The following is a 20346-nucleotide window of genomic DNA, read 5'->3' as shown; positions in this document are numbered from 1 at the left end:
ATATAATGACATAATATATAATGTGTGAATTTCGGTACCTTAATTTTGATGTTTTTGGTGCTCTTTTGTACCTTTTGCTGCATCTTGGTATTTTGACGGGCCCGGCTTACGATATCTCGCGAGAAGTTATTTGTTGATATGTTGATAAGTATGGCGTCGTCTCGCTTTCCTTGGAGTTTCATTCATTATGCCGGTGATAATTTGTATATGCAAACTGCAGTTATGAGAACAACTACGTGATCGTATTTTGTGCCCATCGGTGTTACCACCATCTTAAAGTTACGCATTTGCTAATATTTCGGCGTTTTACGTATTTTTCGAGTTACACTAGCTCAGTAGCTGAGCCAGAGGCAGAGCAGAGCCAGAGGCTAGTACTACTACCAGTACTAGTAGTAGTAGTAGTAGTAGTACTACTACTAGTACTAGTAGTAGTACTAGTAGTACTCACTACTACTACTAGTAGTAGTAGCACATTTATTTAGGGCACAGGTCGGTAATCCCAAACCTCGCCCGTAATAATATGTGTAAATTTATAAACACTGTTCGAAATTATGCGAAATTAAACACAGCAGTATTTTAATTTAGTAATTTATAATATAACCAAAACGTTTATAATCACAGATCCTACGCCTAGCCTCCCTATGCTTTTGTCAACCACGATTGATCAACCGGTCAAGTGAACATTCAGTGACGGGTCCGACTAAAAACCGGAAGGGACCAAAACACATCAACAAACACCCGTAAAGGTGACCATATCACGTATATCTATAATACTGATCAATACTGATACGTAATCAATATTGATGTATGTGCTCTGAGGTGACATACAACAGTAACCCTCATCTGTTCTAATAGTTCACCAATGTTGCACTATTTTGTTCCTGGAAGGCCATTAATTAATCGTAGGGTCTCGTAATTATATACGTCTAGAATGTTTTTTCACAGACGGTGCATGAGGAGCGCACTATATAGCTCATGTTATATTATCTGTTACAAATGTACGTACCGTCTTTAAATTAATAAATAAATAAAATAAAATCAGGAGCGTATAATGACACATATTTGTCATTATACGCTCCTGATAAAATAAATAGAAAGCATGTGTGGTGTCGTATATTATATATATATATATGTGTGTGTGTGTCTGTGTCTCGTGGAGTGTGTGTGCTGTGTGTTGTGTGTGAGCAGGTGCGTCCGTGCCACGTGCGTGCGAATGCGTGCGCGTGCGTAGTGTGTGCATAGTGTTGTGGTTGCACGTGCGTTCGTGCATGCTGTGTGTGTGTTTGTCTGTGTGTGTGTCTGTGTGTGCGTCTGTCTGTGTGTGGTGTGTGTGTGTGTGTGACCGTCGCGCGCGCCAGCGGCGAGCGCCCCCCGCGCGTGTGTGTGTGGTGTGTGTGTGTGTGTGTAGTGTGTGTGTGTGTGATGTGTGTGTGGTGTGTGTGTTGTGATATACTGCTGTGTATACCTGTACACGTGTGCGTGCATCGCGTAGCGCGCGCCGGCCGCCAGCCTCAGTGTGGTCGTGTGCAGTAACGAGGGATGTGCGTGTCAGCCGACCTTGGTGCGTGCAATGCGTACGTCTCTGTGCGTCCCGTCCTGGGATTCATTAAATCCGGCACACCGCGAGAAATTAACGACTGTCTTATATTTCCGCTTCGGGCACGTATAACCGCGGCCTAGCCTAACCTCACGCACACTACACACACCACACACACACACACACACACGACACACACACACACACACACACAAACACGCACACCACACCACACAATTGCACACACATACACACATACACACATCACACCACAGCACAACACACACACACACACGAACACACACACACGTACACACACACACACCACACACACACACACACACACAGCGACAATGGCACACACACAGCCACCCGCACCACCACACACATCACAACACACACAAACACATAACACACACACACATCACACACCACAAGCACACACCACAGCGTTCGCACACGACATCGTCGCAGCACCGCGCCCCGCAGTCTCTGTCACACACACGGCCGCACACACATAACACGACACACACACAGAACGCCCGCGCACACCACACACAGCTCACACACACACAGCCACAGCCCGCACAACTAGCGTCACGCACACATATATATATATATATATAATAGTACGAGTATACTACTACTATCATATATATAATATAGTACGGCCTATAATGACATAATCAGGGGTGTATCCAGGATTTTTTCTGGTGGGTCGTAATCATAATTTGTTGGACCTTTTCCACAATTAAATAGCAAAGCACGATGTGACTTCATGTCAATACAATCAGCGGGCGTGTAGCCAGGATTTGTACCAGGGGGGGGGTCTAAACCGTAACCGAAAATCTTTGGAGCAACTGCGAAAGGGGGGGGGTCTGGGGGGGCGCCTCCCCGAAAAATTTGTGAATTAGGACGCTCCTTAAGTGCGTTTTCTGCGCGAGCACGGGGGGGTTCGCGGACCCCCCGCTGGACCCCCCCTGTACTACACGCCGCCCACTGACAATTTCAATTACAAACCAAAAAATTGTGTCAAAAAAAAATTTAATCAGGTTAAAAAAAAAGTATTTCTAGACTGACAGTTGAAAACAGTTTTTTGAACTATTTTGTCCTTGCACTTGCTCTTGTCTTTGTCTTTTGTCAGTCTTGTCTCCTCTTTTATGAAAGCAAAGATTCTTGTTTAAACAAAAGGCTCAGTTTTGCAGAAATTGGGCTTCGGAGATTGGGATACGATTTTACGTCACGCAATTGGCAAATGTCTATTTGGACTCAATTGCTGGTACCTGATGCTTTTTCATTTATGTCAATTGTAAAAAGCGGCCCTCCGAAAAAAAAAATGTCTGGAAAAAAATGTGGACGCTTTTAAAAAGTTTTGGGAGGGGCGTACGACCCTCACTGACCCCGCCGCCGCTGAATACACCATGATTACATATAGGTAATGTGTGAATATTGCGGCTCCATTTAATTTTGAATGTTTTTGGTGCTCTTTTGTAGCTTTTGCTGCATCTTGGTATTGTTGAGCGGGCCCCGCTTACGATATCTCGCAGAGAAGTTTTTGTTGAATAATGTTGATAAGGCTTATGGCGATCGTCTCGCTTTCCTTGGAGTTTTTCATTCATTATGCCGGTGATAATTTGTATATGCAAACTGCAAGTTATGAGCAACAACTACGTGATCACGTATTTTGTGCCCATGGTGTTTACACATGCTTCAAAGGTCTACCGCATCTTGAGACATCCTGATAGTGAGTAAGTACTATAGTAGTAACTATACGGGTATTTGTTTGAATTTTAATCAATTTATATTTATATAATAAAGAAGCCTAGCGCTACGACGGCTGGCCTATGAATTCTTAATTTCGTAGCACACTTGAGGAGGGGGCCGTGTAGCAGACGACGATGCGAGTTACATTGCTAAACACGAGTCCCAGGTCACTGGAAGCATGTGAACGTATTGGGGCCAGGGTAAGTGTTTTAAAGTATACCCTTAAACTATACACCGATTGACAGTTCTGCGCCTATGTCTGCGCGCCAGTGAGTTTCGCATCTCCGCGAGAGACGGCCCGGTGTCGCGCCAAATATCTGACGAAGTGCGAAATATAATCTGAGAGATGCATCCGCCCCCGACCCGATCGGCATTAGCCGCCGACCCGACCCGACCAATGACAAGCTCGTCTTTGTGTTTTACACGATTGCGGTTGTGTAACACTTGACAGGTTTGTGTAAAATACCCAAGTTCCTGGTACAGGGTAGCAAAGGAGCAGTGTAGGGAGGGCGGGAGGGGGATGGGAGGAGGAGTTTAGAGTAACTTGAGTAGTACTAGTAGGTGGAGTAGGGAGAAGCCTAGTTGAAGAATGAGGAAGGGGAGAAAGCTGTGGAGAAGGAGGAGCGGGAGCAAGCATCGGGTGGAAGAAGAGGAGGGGAAAAGCTGGTGAGAAGAGGACAGGGGGGAAGGAGCGGGGAGAAGGGAAAGCTTGGTGGAGGAGGCGAGGGGGGGAGAAGGGAGAAAGCTGGTGGAGAAAGCAGAGAAGCGGGAGAAGCTGGGTGGAGGAATGAGGAAGGGAGAAGGGTGAGAGAGTGGTGGACAAGGAGGAGGGGCGAGTAATGGAGAAGGATGGGGAGAAGGGAGCTGGTAGGAGGAGGGGAGAAGGGAAAATCTGCTGGAGAAGGATGAAAGGGGGGAGAAGCTGGAGGAGGAAGGAGGCGTAGGGGAGAAAGGAGGAGGAGGAGATAGGCCGGGAGATCGGTGGGGAGGGGGAGGAAGGAGAAGCTGGTGGGTAAGGAGGGGGAGAAGCTGGTGGAGAACGGAGGAGGGGGAAGAAGCCTGGTGAGAAGGAGGAAGGCGGAGAAAGCGAGAAGCCCGGTGGAGAAGAGTGAGGCGGAGACAAGCTGGTGGATGAAGGAGGAAGAAGGTGAGAAAGGACGAAGCTGGTGGAAGGAGGAATGGGGAAGACAAGGAGAAAGCGGCTGGGCGGCGGGCATTTGCATTGATGTACAAGCGAGGCGGCTGGGTTGGCAGATTCCTCCCTTCTCCCCTTCCTTCTCACCCCTTTCTCCCCTTCCTCCTTCTCCAACCAAAGCTTCTCCCCCATCCTCCTTCTCACCACGCCGTCTCGCACCTCTCCCTTCTCTATCAAGCGTTTTCCTTCTCCTATCCGCTCCTTCTCTCCCTTCCTCCTTCTCCAAGCCACTTCTCCCCTTTCCTCCTTCTCGACACCGCAGCTCCTCCGCCTGCCTGCTCTCCCTTCCATCCCCCCTCCTCCTTGCTCCCCGAAGCTTCTCCCTTGCTCACCCCTTCCTCCTTCTCCCACCAGCTTCTCCTCCTCCTCCATTCTCTCATCGAGCGTTCTCCCGGCCTCCCCCTTCTCCACCCCAGATGCTTTCCCCCCATCCTCGACTTCTCCAGTGAGCTTTCTCCACACTCTTCCTTCTGTACACCATCTCTCCGCTTCTCCATCGCCGCTTCCTACTTTTCCACCAAAACTTCTCCCTTTCTCCCATAATTCCTCATGTCCCCACAGCTTCCTCCCCCCTCTCCTTCTCCCTTCCTGGCGCCTTCTCCTGCCAGCTTCCTCCGCCCCTCCTCCTTCTCCGCACCGATAAGCTGGTGGTCTCAGCTGGAGTGGAAATTGCCATATTTGAGCATAACTGCAAGTGCGGCATCCGCGCATGGACGCATCCCTATAGTCATATATTTCGCAGGTCAGAACATCTGTCGCCACCACAAAGACGGCTGATGATTAGTCGGAAGTCGAGACGCCATGCGAAGTGCGCAATCGCGCATAGGCCATCCCTATCTCAGATATTTCCGCAAGTCAGAAATTCTCCGGCGGCTAAGCCACCGGCATCTGTGCCGACGTAAAGACTGGGGCACCGGCCGCGGGCACATCCGTTAAACATCCGCCGATGTTGTTTATCTCTGATGCGTTGTCTACCTTGCATAACCGGATACGCAGCGTCGCTCACGCTTTGTGTCGAAGAACAGTGCACGTAGCCAGGGAATAGATGCACGGCGAATAATTGATATGACCTGAGTGAGCAATGACACTTGATACATTTATAATTATGGTCAATTCATGCCTCTAGAAAAAGTCTTTCTTAAGGCCCAATACGAGTCCTATTGAAACAGCCCTTTCACACCCTATCACGTTTCACACGAGTAAAAGAAATTTAGCTCGCAATTACTGGACGGAAACCTCCTCCCGGACTTTGACGCATTAGGCTTAAGCGCATGCGCAGTGTTAAACTGTCACGGGTAGTATTATAATTTATAATAACAGGAGCTATAATGACAAAGGAGTAAGACAACCCGATGTGGTACTGATTCACTATCATTTGTCGTCCGAGTTCGATGATGAATGAAATACAAATGTATACAAACATCAGCTTCTTGTTCCACTGCGTCGCAAGCTATTCGTATCTTCTGGTCATATGACCAACCCAGTCATCCGGCGCAAAAGCGTCGAACGCACGTCGGACAAAACCGGTGGTTTTTGCACGGAGTCCGACAACGAAATTCTTGCGCTTTTACCAGACGCGTGTGTCAGGTAACATACATCAACTAATACGGCAGAGGCTACGGGTACGTGAAGTCAGCACACCCCACTATGCCTAACGCCCCTAAAAATCCCTGCCTATGGCTATCGTATAGTACGCGCTGTACCAAATTAATCTAGTTGTGGTGGTGGGAAAGCGATAGGAAGAGGATTGGCTGTTATATGAGAAAAGATGAAAAGAAAATGTGATTGACATGCGCAAGTCGGTGAGATGAACTTCATGGGAAGTTTATAGTACTATCACTGATTAACCTGGACACAACAACTGGGACAAGGGTCCAAAGGCTAGAATAGGTGAAACCTACATTTAATGACAAAGTTGGCAATTATCGATGCATTGCGTGATTGGACGCGTCACGAAAGGGATGGGATAAAACTAAACGATGCTAGCTTTTTCAGCTTTCTATCATGACGGGGTCAACAGACATAGCTGGTGATGAGCAGCGAAAAGCCATAGATGTTTACGATATGTCCAAAGGAAAAGCAACAGATGATGTGAAATTGTGTTTTAATGTTTCAATATTTTTTTGGTCCAGTAACATATCATTCGGTCTGGTAAAAATCTATTTTTTACTGGACCGAATGTCCAGTAAAGGATTTTGTCTTTTGGCGAGGACTGCAAACCGCGTAGCTTCCTTCGTTTTGACATAATTCGTACTTTTGCACGACATGGTTTTCACATTAGTTACCGTATTCTGGCGAGGCCAAGCGCCAAATTTGCACACACAGCTACTTGAAGGAGGCGCGCCAGGGCTTTTCGGCCGTAGCCTAGTCGAGTGCAGAAAATCCGCCTAGAAATTAAGTTACGTTGCACCCATGCTGGGTTTAAAAATTAAAACTATTTTACATTTAAACTATAGTTAGAATGCCTTGTTTTTATGGTTGAATCCCGCAGTTTTTTTAAATAAACGCTGCTGGTAAAATATCTGAACTACTTCACCCGCGGAGGAATGATGTGTATGAATCGTTATGAGTAAACTGACGCTCCAGCCGATTGTAGCTTTTCGCACATGTGTTTTGCATAGCAACCATTAGCTCTAGTAACTAATGCCCGTGTACAGTTGCCGCTGGCGCTGCGTGAGGCGATCCCTGCCATGCCTCCTTCAAGTAGCTGTGTCAGCCTGTGTGTACGAATTTAGCGCTTGGCATCGCCTCAGTGCGGTAAATTACGTGAAAACCATGTCGTGAAAAAGTACGATTTATGTCAAAACTAAGGAAGCTACGCGGTTTGTAATACTACCGGAAGATAGAATAAGGACCAGTGAACAAAAGAAGCTCATGTTTGTATACATTTGTATTTTTATTCACATCGAATTCGTACGACAAAAATGTAGTGAAATCAGTACCAAAGAGGTGTCTTACTCCTTTGTCATTAATTAGCTCCTGATAATACTAATAGTATTATTATTTTAAGTCTAACTATAAGTAAGTATTATACTAATAATAATATCAGTAGTGTCATTATTTCGACACTCTAATAATTATTTATTGTAATAATATAGAGTTCGGTACCCCTATATAATAATTAATATAGAAATTATAATGTATAATATGGCATTAAAAATACAGAGTTGCTATATGCCCGGTAGCCGGCATATATCTGACGGCTGCCGGGCACGGTCTTCGATTTCCTAAATGCCCGGCAGTTTTTAATTTTCAGCGTTATCTCAAGTAAACAAGGGTTAGGGTTAGGGTTAGGAACTTCCGGGCATTTAGGAAATCGAAGACCGTGCCCGGCTGCCGGGCATATAGCCACAGCGTTAAAAATAGGCACTGTTGGCCGATCGCTAACGCAATAAATAACATAATAATGATGATATGAATCCGTGTTTACTCCTGCAGCCAGTACAACTCCTGCACAAGTCCATTGACGAGTTTGTGCAGGAGCTAACTGCTGAGGGCCTCACACTGCCCGCCATCTACAAACGGTATGAGCAGTACGAGAAAACACGCGCAGTGACGCTGAACAAGTGCAAGAAGCTTCGTTATCAGATCATTGACGAGGAGCTCAGTGACCAGCCGAGGACCGACAAGAGCGAGAAGACAGCGAAGAACAACGTTGCAATGTCACGCGGGCGGATAGACAAGTCCACGGAGAAGAAAGGGGTGGTTTCTCGTGACCATAGTACAGCAGAAAAGATTAAGGCAGGCGGCCTGCATAATGAAAAGAACCGCAGCATTGCTCAGAAGGATATGGATGCGATGGAATACAATCAGGGTGATTACCAGTCAGGTAAACTGCGTTCGTTTATAGTTACAGCCTGTGTTTTTTTCTATATGCGTATGTTCAGTCAGTGGGATTTTCTGTATGTGGGCCTCTACGATACAAATGGCAGTCCATTATATTTAATCACAATCATGACTTGTGCGCACATGAAGCAAACTATGCTTATTGAAGAAATTGACATATCTGTCTTAGTGAGATAACCACAACCTCCTTGATCATTGGTGCTAGGTCAGTTTAGTTAGAACAGTTTAAACGTGTTATCCATGAATCCACTCCATGTTGTTAACTTCACTTACTACTCAGCATTTTTAGAATGCACATATTGCAGCAAGATAATATTGTCACCTATCAATCACTACAGACAGAGGTCAATTGTGTTCAATGTGCTGATATAAAGACATAATAAAACAATTGAAATTGTTTATATTTGTAAACAAAGTTCTCCCCATCAGTATATGGAATTTTATTGCACTGTATACATTACGTTTTTATTTTGTATGTATATGTTCACAATTTTTGCCTGGGTAGATGACTCATTGGAAGTCAGGAATATGAATTCTCATAAGGTCAGTGGTCAGCTGCAGCAGATCTCAAGACAGGCCAAAATCCAAAATCCAAGATCTCAAGCCAAAATTATAGGCTACAGTAGAACTGGACAGCACAGACCCAAATCGACCACTAACACAGCTAGGTACGTTGTCGTATATAGAAATTCTACCACACACACGGCATGCATGCACACAGTATGCACGTGTGCGCAGGCACGCATACACGCACGCACGCACGCACACACACACTGACATACCAACTTACCTTTTTGCTTACCTGCCTGCCTGCCTGTCTGCCTGCCTATCTACCTAACTGCCTAACTGCATATATGTACAAATCAAAATATTCTTAAGGCTAGCTTAATGTTGATTTTTTATAGTCATGATGTCATATTAAAAGATATGTAATTGAACAATATTATGCAGTTGATAAAAACGTGGTTTCTACACTACTAATGTTTTGATTCAGGGCATCAAGAAATGTAACCTGAAACTGATTAGAATGATTTTATAGTGGAAAAGAAACAGAAGAAAGTGAGACGGCAAGTCAGCGCAGCATGGTGTCTTCAAAACCGACAGCGCATTCTTTACGAAAGGTCAGCTACAACATGCCCAAACATGCAAGACCCCGGTCTGTCGCCGGTGGAGCCAGGTACATAAAATCAAGAGCTAATAGAGTACCGAAGTGATGACGTCACGGTGGCATGACAACGAGCCTGCTGGTTCTACACAATCATATGCTCTGGTAACATTAACTGCGTGTCGTGTTTTGTACCCGATTGTAACCATCATTCTGAGAGTCATTATTGCAGTTTTGATAGATTTCCAAAGGATGGAAGTGAAAAGCAACGAAAAAAAAATTTTTTTTTTATTTAAATTCATTAAATATTGTAAGATCGACTTGCTACCGATGCTTTACCGCTGTCTGCAGCGCACACACTCGTGTTTTACGTACGCACAACATTTTCACGCAGTTAACGTTATGGAGCCAGTGGCTTGTGTAGAACCAGCCCGTGCGTTGTCTTGCCAACGTGACGTCACACTTCGGTACTCTATAATACAGCAAGAGCTAATATATAACGTAACATTAGGCCACACCTTCGGTAGAGGTTTAATTCAGGCCTGGATATGCAAAACTAGAATGATGATGATGATGAACATACATGTATGTAGTTGTTAAAGTGTAATAAGCCTATCCTGGATCCTGCCTACCCACCATGGCAGATAGAAATTGGGTCTAACCCATCCAAGAGGCAGGTGGTTGAAAGACATTAGTCACATACTATAAGCTTCACAGTACATCAGTACATCAGTGTTTCTCCAATTTATGCTGAATAAATCTGGTGAAAAAAACGTTTGGTCTGGTAAATATTTTAAATCTGCCATACCACTTGTCTGACGTGAATATTGCCAAATTTTATGCTCTAATTGTAATTTGCCTCTATGTACAGACACAGTGTTGTTTAATAATCATGTAGGTGCTCTAGATGTAGCACAATAAACACGCACGCATGCATACTCATGGACACGTGCAGACCGTGAAGTGTTTTGGACATGTAGATAACAGTTGTAAACTGCTGCATAATGTATTGATTCCTTACGTTATGCATGCATTCACAATGCCCACCGATCGCTCCATGAATCTTGTGATTTTCAGCTGCCAAGTACTCCAGAGGCTTCACTGTAATATCATCTCTTAGTTACTTGTGTTTATTAGGATTTATGGCCACAGTCTGGGAGTGAGCAGAGGTGGCTCCATCAATCAATAGCTGTCTCATTTTTACAGAATGTTTTCCTGCGTAACCCATGTGAAACAGTGAACGTAAATTATCCGAGTCTACGTATGCACGATGGCTCATTGCATGACGAGACGTAATTGCTGGCTGGTTCTTTGTATAGTATGTGGTGTATTAGAGGCGCTGAGTGGGAAACTGTCATGTGCCAATGTTGCACGATTCAGGAACTACATTTGGATATTTATTGTAGTATTCCATAATCGATTGTTGTGTCAATTTGCCTCCTGTTACTAGAGTTATTTGATCACACGTGCTTCGATCATACTTGAATTACACAGGGCACCACTGAACAACTACATGACCAGAAGTACGCCAAATTTCAGCTTGCCAAGACGCATCAGGGGTGCCAAAGGGGCCACGATGTCAGAACAGGTATGCTATATTGTATATGCTTACTGTACAGTTCATTTATATGAACGTCAGTTGCCGACATTTTTCCAGCAATAGGTATGGTTATAAAGGCATAGTTGTAAGAGTAATAGTCATGATCATAAAGTCATAATCATAAAAGCAATAGGCATTATGCAGGTTTAAAAAAATGATGTGGTGTTGATTTTTGTCAGCACTCTGAATATTCAATAGTTTGAATGTTGACGTTTAGGGAGATATACCTATAGAAGTTATCCACAAAAACGCTCAAAAATGTAATTATGAAATATGAAAATAAAGTGAAAATAATAGATAAAAATAAAAAATTTCTAGAGAAAGTAAAATTTGTATGAAATATAAAGTATTGGGAAGAATGTAATATATTCAGGTTCTTGTAAACAACAGTGACGTGTATGTCCCAGACCTGTGATAGTCTTTAGTATTCGTGATGTTCCTTGCAATTGCCCTTTGCACTCGTTTTTAGTTTGACTTAACTTATTAAACTTCACTTAAATGTGTTTATTCAAGCAAATTATTATATATATATATAATGTTATTTTATCTATGAAGTTATTAACTCATGTTGGATTTTGTTTAGTTAATAATTATTGTATCTAGATAATTTAATTTAATTTCAAAAATTATCATAAATATATTTAATATAATATATATATATAAAAGTTATTATATATTTATATAAAAATGTACTATATTATATATTATACATAAAATCCAAAGATCATTTTAAATTTGATATCGTTTGGAGTCGAACACATCGCTGTGCGGTAACCGAGATCCCGTACCCACTTTTAGGACCGTAAGATCTTAACCCTGATGATATCGCGGGGCGAGGAGGAGGTTGCACTGGCGGACATACAGGAGCGCGCGCACCGCACGTGGGAAGAGGACGCACGGCTGCAGCAGCTGATGCGCATGCACGCGGAGGAGGCACACAGACTCGACATGCCGCTGCATAGTCACGCTCAGCGTCGCAATCAGGTCGGTGGCAGGGTCAACGCATGGGGGCGCCACGTGCAGCGACACAATCAGGTCGGTGGCAGGGTCAACACATGGGGGCGCCACGTGCAGCGACACAATCAGGGCGGTAGCAGTGTCAACACATGGGGGCGCCATGCACAGCGACGCTATCAGGTCGGTGGCAGGGTCAACACATGGGGGCGCCACGCACAGCGACGCTATCGTCGGTGGCAGGGTCAACACATGGGGGCACCACGCTCAGCGTCGCAATCAGGTCAGTGGCAGGGTCAACACATGGGGGCGCCACGCACAGCGACGCTATCGTCGGTGGCAGGGTCAACACATGGGGCCGCCATGCGTGGGGGAGCCACGTGCAGCAAAAGAATCGGGTTGATAGGGGTGGCACGCGCAGTGAGACAATCAGGTCGGTAGCATAGTTCACACGCAGTGGCGCCACATGCAGCGAGACAATAAGGTCAGTGGCAGAGTTCACAGATGGGGGCGCCATGTGGAGGAACGCAATCAGGTCTATATATATATTCATATATATACAAAAATATACAAGGGGATATTACTATTTATTTGCATGATTTGAGATCTAACAGATGACCGGGTGAGGTGCTCTTATTTCCAGTTCAAGTATCACCAGTTTCCCACAGATGATAAAAGAAATAACACAGAAGGTTGTCCTTGAGGGAATTTTTAATGTCATAATGATATTACCTGCTGGTCGATCAGTCATCAGTTCGTATATGTACGAGTGATCACATTCATCGTTATAAGCGGGGGAAAGTGAATTTTACTGTCGTTGTGTTCGTTTGTACAATATTGTTGAATGTGAAAATTGCTCACAATCGCACTGGCTCTTCACACAGTATTGTGTCATAGATTATGCGCTTGTTCGTGATGCACTTCACAGCTTCACGCATCTCTGCCACGTATTGCACCTTGCAGCACGCTGTTGCAGCTAGGAAGCACTTAACAGAGCACTGCCAAAGAGAAGAAAGGTTGCAACAGAGTGAGCACAGCCATCAGAAATGGCAAGCTATGTCAGAGATGCAGAAAGAGCTTAAGGTAAGATGCCTGTACACATGAACATGTTTAGTCCTACAGTGTTGTCAAAGTTGCTTTTCCTTTTCAAAAGTATTTCATCTGTAGCACTTTTAACCTCATGTGGCTGGACCAATTGCTGCGACTTCATCACCAAAGGTTATAGTTGGTCATTTGTTGCTGTAGTGTGTCTAACCCTTTAATGTGACATGTTCTTTGGAGTGATACGTGAGTTCTGAGGAATTCAATTGTGTCAAATAAGTTGTGAAAAATGTCATGTGTGCATGGTGTTAGAGAATATTAATTATTTGGTATTCCGATAGATTAACCTTCCATACATGTGCAGTCTAACCACATCAGTTATTTGTGTATTGATTTCAAATCCAGTGCCTCTTACTCTCCCTCTAACCAATCATACATTTGGCATGTTTATTTGAACAGATTATATGATCCAGATCATGCACATCCAGTATTCCTGCTCGTTTTTTTCAAGTGGATCAGTTATCCTTATCAGAAATTGTTGATACTGCCGGTAAGGTGGATTTGAAGGGGCTCAAATATGGTAGCACGGGACTCAAGCAATCACTGCTTGCTCCTCGTTATAAACCATTCTGTAATCGCTGGATTATGACGACAGGTGACCCTTTGAAGGTGAGATTTCGTTTTGTCTGGGCACGAACAGGCCTATGTGACAACATCTGCATTTGCGTTTTACAGACGCGACAGCTGCTGTTGAGCTCAATGAAGGGCGAACAGAAGAGGCTGCAACAGGAGGAGAGGCTTCAAGAGATGCGGGAGGCAGAGGAGAGGTACCTTAGTGAGCTGAGGCATGCGTGGCAGGAAGATCTGGATACAGCCTGCGCCAAGAAAGCCAGTCTGACAAAGGCAAACATCTTGGTAGGTGCTACCGTGAACATATCTGAGCATATATCTGTGCGTCGAATAGATATGTTCTTGGTGTTATAGAAGAGCATCACTAAATTTTTCATGGGTATTTAAGACAAACACTTGCACAGGTTTCTGTGAGAAGTATACTGCGTTTACGCACCTATCTCTGATGCTTATTTGCACAAGTATCTGTGACAAGAATGTGCATAGGTATTTGTGATAAGTATGTACACAGGTATGTGTGACAAGTATTTGCACAGGTATCTGGGGCGAGTACTTGCACAGGTGTCTGTGATGAGTATTTGCACAGGTATCTGGGACGAGTACTTGCACAGGTGTCTGTGATGAGTATTTGCACAGGTATCTGGGGCGAGTACTTGCACAGGTGTCTGTGATGAGTCTTTTCACAGGTAGCTGACGAATAAATGCTTTTAAAAGTATTTATAACACGTGCATGGCTATTCATCATGAATTTGTTTAGGTAGCAATAATGAGTGTGTGGTTACCAACAGCTAACTGTGAATTTGTGGTAGTAGGTATCTGGTGGACGTTTGAGAATTTACTAGTTATTACATTTCTGATAACTTGTGTTTGATATTGTTTTTTTTTACAGGGCAAACAGGCTGCCAACCATGCAAATGAGCATTTTCATCATCATTTAAAAGCTAGTGCAGATATACATTTTATGTAAGTGAAGGTGTAAAGTTAACATCTCTTATTTAGTAATTTGCTACAATACTTCGGTTGTCAGAATGTCACCATTGCATCATCATCATGGAATGCCAACAATCTGCCATGCATTAAGCCATGTTTTCCTGTCTCTCTAGTGAAACTGTCATATCATGAGGAGTGAATAATAATAGATCTATGATAATCTAATATAATAAAATAATTATATAAAATAATTATATAATAATAATCTATTATTATTCACTTCTGATATCATACCATCACTAATACCACAGGTTTACTGCATTCCAGAGAAGGTATAGCGGCATTAGAATCCCATGTTGAGGAGAAACATGCAAAAGCTAAGGAGAGACAGATGGCCGTGCAGTGGAACACAGTAAACAGGATAAGACATAAATCGTAAGCCTTATGATTTCGATACAAATTCAAATTATGTGTAATATACAAGTGTAGCAACTGTTTTGTACCTGTACTAGTTTGGTTTCCGTATCAGTTATGCTAAACTAAAGCATACTAGCTCAGGTAAACCTGCGGGGCGCATTGTCAGAAACAAAATTAGTTTTGAAATTAGTCTTAACATTAACATTTTTCTAATGGACTGTTGACAGAAACATGGTAAATTAAGTTACAAGTTTTTTATTTGCAGTGTACAGAGGTCCAGAATGGAGGAATGAGGAAAAGTTAATGATAAGATTAATGTTAATTAAGACTAATTTTGTTTCTGACAACAGGCTCCAGGTCATTGTGCCCATGGTGATAAAAAAGCATGATAACTGATTGGTTTACCATTTTACTACGTGAAACTAGCCAGTTACGTTGCTGCCACCATAACTTTCACAGCAGTTGTAGGTGCGCATGCCCCTTAACAGTGATTTGCTTGCACGCTTAATGCTCAGCAGAGGGTGTCAGCTAGGTTGTGCTTTTCTGCATTTTAGACTTGAGAAGGAGATGAAGATGCATCGCTCCAGGGAGCGACTCAACATGATAGAGGACGATCAGCAGCAATGGAGGGAGCATCTCCTCAGCCTCAGCAGTCAGGTAAGATGTCAGTAATCACCCAACAACTCTAGCAGGTGTTACAGAGTGAGATGTCACTAATGATATAACAAAACTCACCTGGGTGATGACACGTAAGATATCACAGGTAAACTAACGACCCCCCCCCCCAGGTAAAGATTAGTAAGATGTCGGAGTCTCACTAGGTGAGATTCAAAGTCACAAATGCCCTAACAAAACCGTCTATGCGAGGGTAGATGAGGTAGGTCAAACGTGTTTATGAGTTTACAAGACTGACTAGGAAAGAATATATGAAACATTACCAATTAACCAGATAGCATTGTCTGCAATTGCCAGGTGCACATGGAGTGAATGACGTGTGTTTGTACCCAATCAGCATTGCAATAGGAACATTCTGTAAATACTGCTTAGCAATTAATTAATGAAAAATCTAAAAGTCGTCATACAGTAAAAACCAGCGAGTAAGAACCTGCATTTTCCCAAGTTAGCCTAAACAGGTTCTTACATAAATGGTACTTAGCACAAATTGAGGCTATTTAGGTTCATAAATAGGTTCTTATTTTCTAAAGAAAAAAATTACATTGTAGCTAATAAAATTTAATGGTATTCACTATTCAGCCTATTCCTTATATAACATCTGCATACCTTGTAAGTATTTATAAAGAAATTAATGAAAAAAATATGCATTTGGTCAAATGAATATTTACGTTCTTCTTCATAACATAACATTATATACCGGTACTGTGTACCTGTAATACCTAGTCCAACTTACAGTAACCTTTAACAGAGTATTAAATCCTTATAAAATTATTATAAGGTAAAATACAGCACTGTACAATCTTAATATTTTACCTCAACTATGGAATAAATTTGGTCATTCAAAAATATCCATACTTTTATCTTTCCCTCTCTGCTATAACAATTTTTTACCACACCCTTCTGATACTAATTACGTATTCACATATTGGATGGATTACATAGATATTTTCAAATAATTTCAAGTCCAATATTTTGGGTGATACTCCATTAGGAGTGTTCCCAACTTTAATGTCATTAATGGTCATAATAACATATATGTATATATATATATATATATATATATATATATATGGTCATATATTAGTTTGTGGTTTAATGTCATTTAGGTTAATCATTAATGATATCAAAGTTGGGAACACTCCTAATGGAGTGTTAGCCACCTCTAGCTTGTCAAACCTAGGAACAATATCCAAGTGGGGTATGTTATATCACTTAGATATATAGGTCGATTAGCTGACATGAATCTGTAACTAAAGCTGATAGGGTCTATGTCCCCCAGGGTACTATTGGAGGGTACCCTGGGTACGGTTCGATATATCGGAACATACCCTGGTACTATCTAATATGCCGGACCGTACCTCGCCTACTCCACTAACGAGTCTAGGGAGTTGCCTACGCCTATTCCCTAACCCTAACCCTAACCCTAACCATATCAGATAGTTACCAGGGTACGTTCCGATATATTGAACCGTACCCAGGGTATACCCTCCGATAGTACCCTGGGGGACATAGACCCTATGAGCGTAACTAAAGCATGCTAAATAATGCAGGTTGTCCCACTAATTGTAAAGTGGTGCTTACTCGGTGTGTGGTAGTTTGACGATGCTGATGTGATCAGCTGATGCTGTCCACCATGTTTTTTTTAAAGGTCCTAAGACTCGCTGACGTTTGCTTTTCTCTTTTTCTGTCGTATAGAAGGAGCAGGAAGCAGCAATGCGAGCAAACACAGCCATCGAGGCAAGACGATTCAAGGCAATGGAGCAACGGCGGAGAAAGGACCTAGAACACAAAGTGCTCCTCTCGAGGTATTTATCTATGCTTGTTTGGTTGATTGTTTGTCTATTGTTTAGTATATTTAGTTAATTTGTTATACGTACAATTTTTCCACACTGCAATCGCTATCTTGCGCAGTAACCATGTTAACGTCTGCATTTCGGTAGGAGATGCAAATCTAAGCATAAATCTGATAGTATATTTGAAACGGGCATAGCTCCTAGTGGATTAGAAGTAGCCTGTAATCACGGCACGGGGAGATGAATAGTACTTCAGTTTTTGACTCAGTGATATATGTGGAACTTTTCTCGGGCGGCAATTTGTCTGTTTCAATCTATTCCTTTACGCCACTTTAGGGTGAAGAGACATGACGAAATGTGGAAGGAGCAGGTACGACACCAGATCATTGAGAAAGAACTCAAGATAGAGTCGTTGCAAAAAGAGAAGGCATTTACTCAGGAGGAGGTGTGTAGAGCGCACGAATGAGCATGCATGCAACAGCCATCTTCATGAAAAATCTGGCAAATAACAATCTTAAATTTATGTAATATTTATTAATTTAAAAGTTTTACAGCAGAACGTGATTGATAGTATGCACGGGTTTTATCATCATTAATATCTGCTGTCATCGTTTGTTGTTGTTATGTAGAAGCGAGCAATAGCACACTCCATGTCAGCGCTGAGGGAGTCGATTCAAGTACGGTCAGAGTCGTTTGACAGGAAGCTGAGACAAGCAGAACATAATGCGAGGATCACTCTGCAATCTCCATCCATCCAGAATGTGGCTAGAAATCTGTCCACGCTTACCATTGGCTAGCAGCGGTCGTCAGTCTGCCTTTACCGTCTGTCATTTAAATTTCACATAGCTACTTGTCTTTTCATAGTCTCTGATCAAGAGCAATTGTTGCAGATGCCATGAGTCTCTAGCCGTTTGACACCTGCTCTGTAAGTCAATAATGATATCGTCTAAAAGTGTAGGCTAAACATTTATTTATTTTTTATTCGATTGCTAGCTTGTAAAAATATAGCCTATTTGCTTCTGCTTTGTACGATTGCTAGTTGAAGATTTGTAGGATTATGGGAAACCTTCAGTGTCATGTGCACCGTGACCAAATAGAAGACTTGCCTCATGTGCATTTAATATCAAGGGAGACAGCGCAATTTCCAAGTGAATAACACCTTAAGCACGTGATGCGACATCAAGGAAAGTTCCAAGGCTCACATATAATCAGGCATTTTTCTTTGGCAATCGAAACAGCCAGGGGCATCATAATTACTATACGTGTATTTATAGCGTTGCTGGCTTTGAACTGCTCAACATGCATTTGAATTTGACCTAGCTACATGGGAGAGTAGGTAGATGTAGACTGGTTTATCGTAATATGTGGTGCAAATTATGTGTCTTGTGACTGAGCTTCTTATTGCGTTTTCCTCGTGATTATAGTTTTATAGTTTTAAGCAGGTGAATAGCTCTAGCTCTTAGATTTTTAGATTGGTTTACTTCATCCATATCCAAAACTTGATTATATTTTCATTAGGTGGTGGGGGTATATAATTTGGGCTTGAGTGAGTGATACACTTTAAAAAAGTTTAAATATAGAAACCATATTAGGATAGTATTTGCTTTATTAGGCGAAAGAGATAATTTTGCTGTAATATTTATTGTATTTATTTTATTTATTGTAGTATCATTTACAATTATTAGACGTCTGCTTTTAATTTTTGCCACAATCCAGGGCACAGTGCATCCCTGGATGCTGCATCGAGTCCTGAGCCATGTTCAACAGCGCGAACGCTCGCAGCGAACGCTCGCAGCACGAGCACAGCGCCACTTGAACAACACCGGGCCCTCGCTTTATCCAAGATGGCGGCTTCCTCAGTAGATTTTAATCGCGTCTTCGAACAAGTACTGTTTTAAAAACGAATTAGCAGACGAAATTGATATGCCTTATTTCGACCCATTGCCCATGATTGTAATTGCGCCTTCCCAATTGTAATTTCCCAAAGTCAGAAGTGTTAGATTCGCATTCGCCAGATTGCCCGTTGCCATCTTGAAAACAAATTGCGCGCTGCGCGAACAGCCTCGGGAACCTGACCATGCAGTGTCGTTCCGAAGGCGAGCGCACGCAAGCGTTCGCTCTGTTGAACACGCCTCTGGCATCACTGTGCGCGCGTGTGTGTGTGTGTATGTGTGTGTCTGTGTGTCTGTGTGTCTGTGTGCAGATTCTTGGCTATAGCAAATCTAGATGCTGAGGTTAGACAGCAAGCCAATACTGGGTGTCTGGCTATATGTATGCACAACAGGTAACCGTAGTCTTCCATTTTAAATGTCTTCGACGTATGGAAAACAATTGCACATCACCCACATTGTGTGCACGTTGGAAGCAAGGTTTCTTGAGAAACCTCGCTTGAACTTGGAGCTGTTTAAATAAAGAGTGTTTAGATAAAATCTGTGTAAACTGTATTGCTGCACGAATGTTGCTGGAATATTAGCTCAACGTTATGTAGTAGTGTGTGCGGTCACAAGCTTCCTGACTGTGCTGCATGTGTACCCGTACAACCACCTGCCACAGTAAAACCATTTGGGCACGCATCGAAGATGCATACGTTGCATTTTATATAAGTGCCAAGTGCTTTTCCATGAAAAAAGTCCGAATATAGCTCGCATATATATATATATATATCAAAACTATATTGGTCTATTTTACTCATGTACCGAGGTGTTAAGTGTGTGAACAGTGTGTCCTTGAAGATCTAGTCGTATTTTCGTGTGAATTATTTCGTCGAATTTCAACATATATGATCAAAACAAAACAATTCAGTAATCATTGTTGTTACTGAGACGGCAGCATAGTTTTCAGATAGTGTCTGATTGTGGA

General features: G+C 42.8%; 2 protein-coding genes across 5 annotated transcripts in view; one reads left to right on the top strand and one right to left on the bottom strand.

Annotated features, from left to right (window-relative positions):
• LOC106821665 (dihydroxyacetone phosphate acyltransferase-like) overlaps nucleotides 1-660 on the bottom strand; it is an 8859-nt gene extending 8199 nt beyond the window's left edge. The window contains exon 1 of one of the 4 annotated variants that reach the window (XM_014826559.1): nucleotides 620-660. The gene's annotated coding sequence lies outside the window, so the exon portion shown is untranslated. Of the gene's footprint in view, nucleotides 1-601 lie in introns of all 4 variants that reach the window. The other 3 variants (XM_014805883.1, XM_014826557.1, XM_014826560.1) reach the window with 3 other exon arrangements.
• LOC106804618 (coiled-coil domain-containing protein 177-like) lies at nucleotides 190-19916 on the top strand. Its single transcript, XM_014805884.1, has 15 exons — nucleotides 190-203; nucleotides 3430-3501; nucleotides 7935-8325; nucleotides 8848-9010; nucleotides 9382-9519; nucleotides 10942-11035; nucleotides 11846-12031; nucleotides 12965-13084; nucleotides 13778-13957; nucleotides 14562-14635; nucleotides 14930-15037; nucleotides 15574-15676; nucleotides 17390-17499; nucleotides 17824-17932; nucleotides 18117-19916. The coding sequence occupies exons 2-15, from the start codon at nucleotides 3436-3438 to the stop codon at nucleotides 18282-18284; spliced, it is 2010 nt and encodes a 669-aa protein (XP_014661370.1). The 5' UTR covers nucleotides 190-203; nucleotides 3430-3435; the 3' UTR covers nucleotides 18285-19916.
• The last annotated feature ends 430 nt before the right edge of the window (nucleotides 19917-20346 follow it).

The sequence above is a fragment of the Priapulus caudatus genome, unplaced genomic scaffold (genome assembly GCF_000485595.1).
Source record: "Priapulus caudatus unplaced genomic scaffold, Priapulus_caudatus-5.0.1 Scaffold81, whole genome shotgun sequence".
NCBI lineage: Eukaryota > Metazoa > Priapulida > Priapulimorpha > Priapulimorphida > Priapulidae > Priapulus > Priapulus caudatus.
The sequence above is the reverse complement of the archived record's forward strand: the minus strand, read 5'-3'. Positions and strand labels throughout refer to the sequence as shown.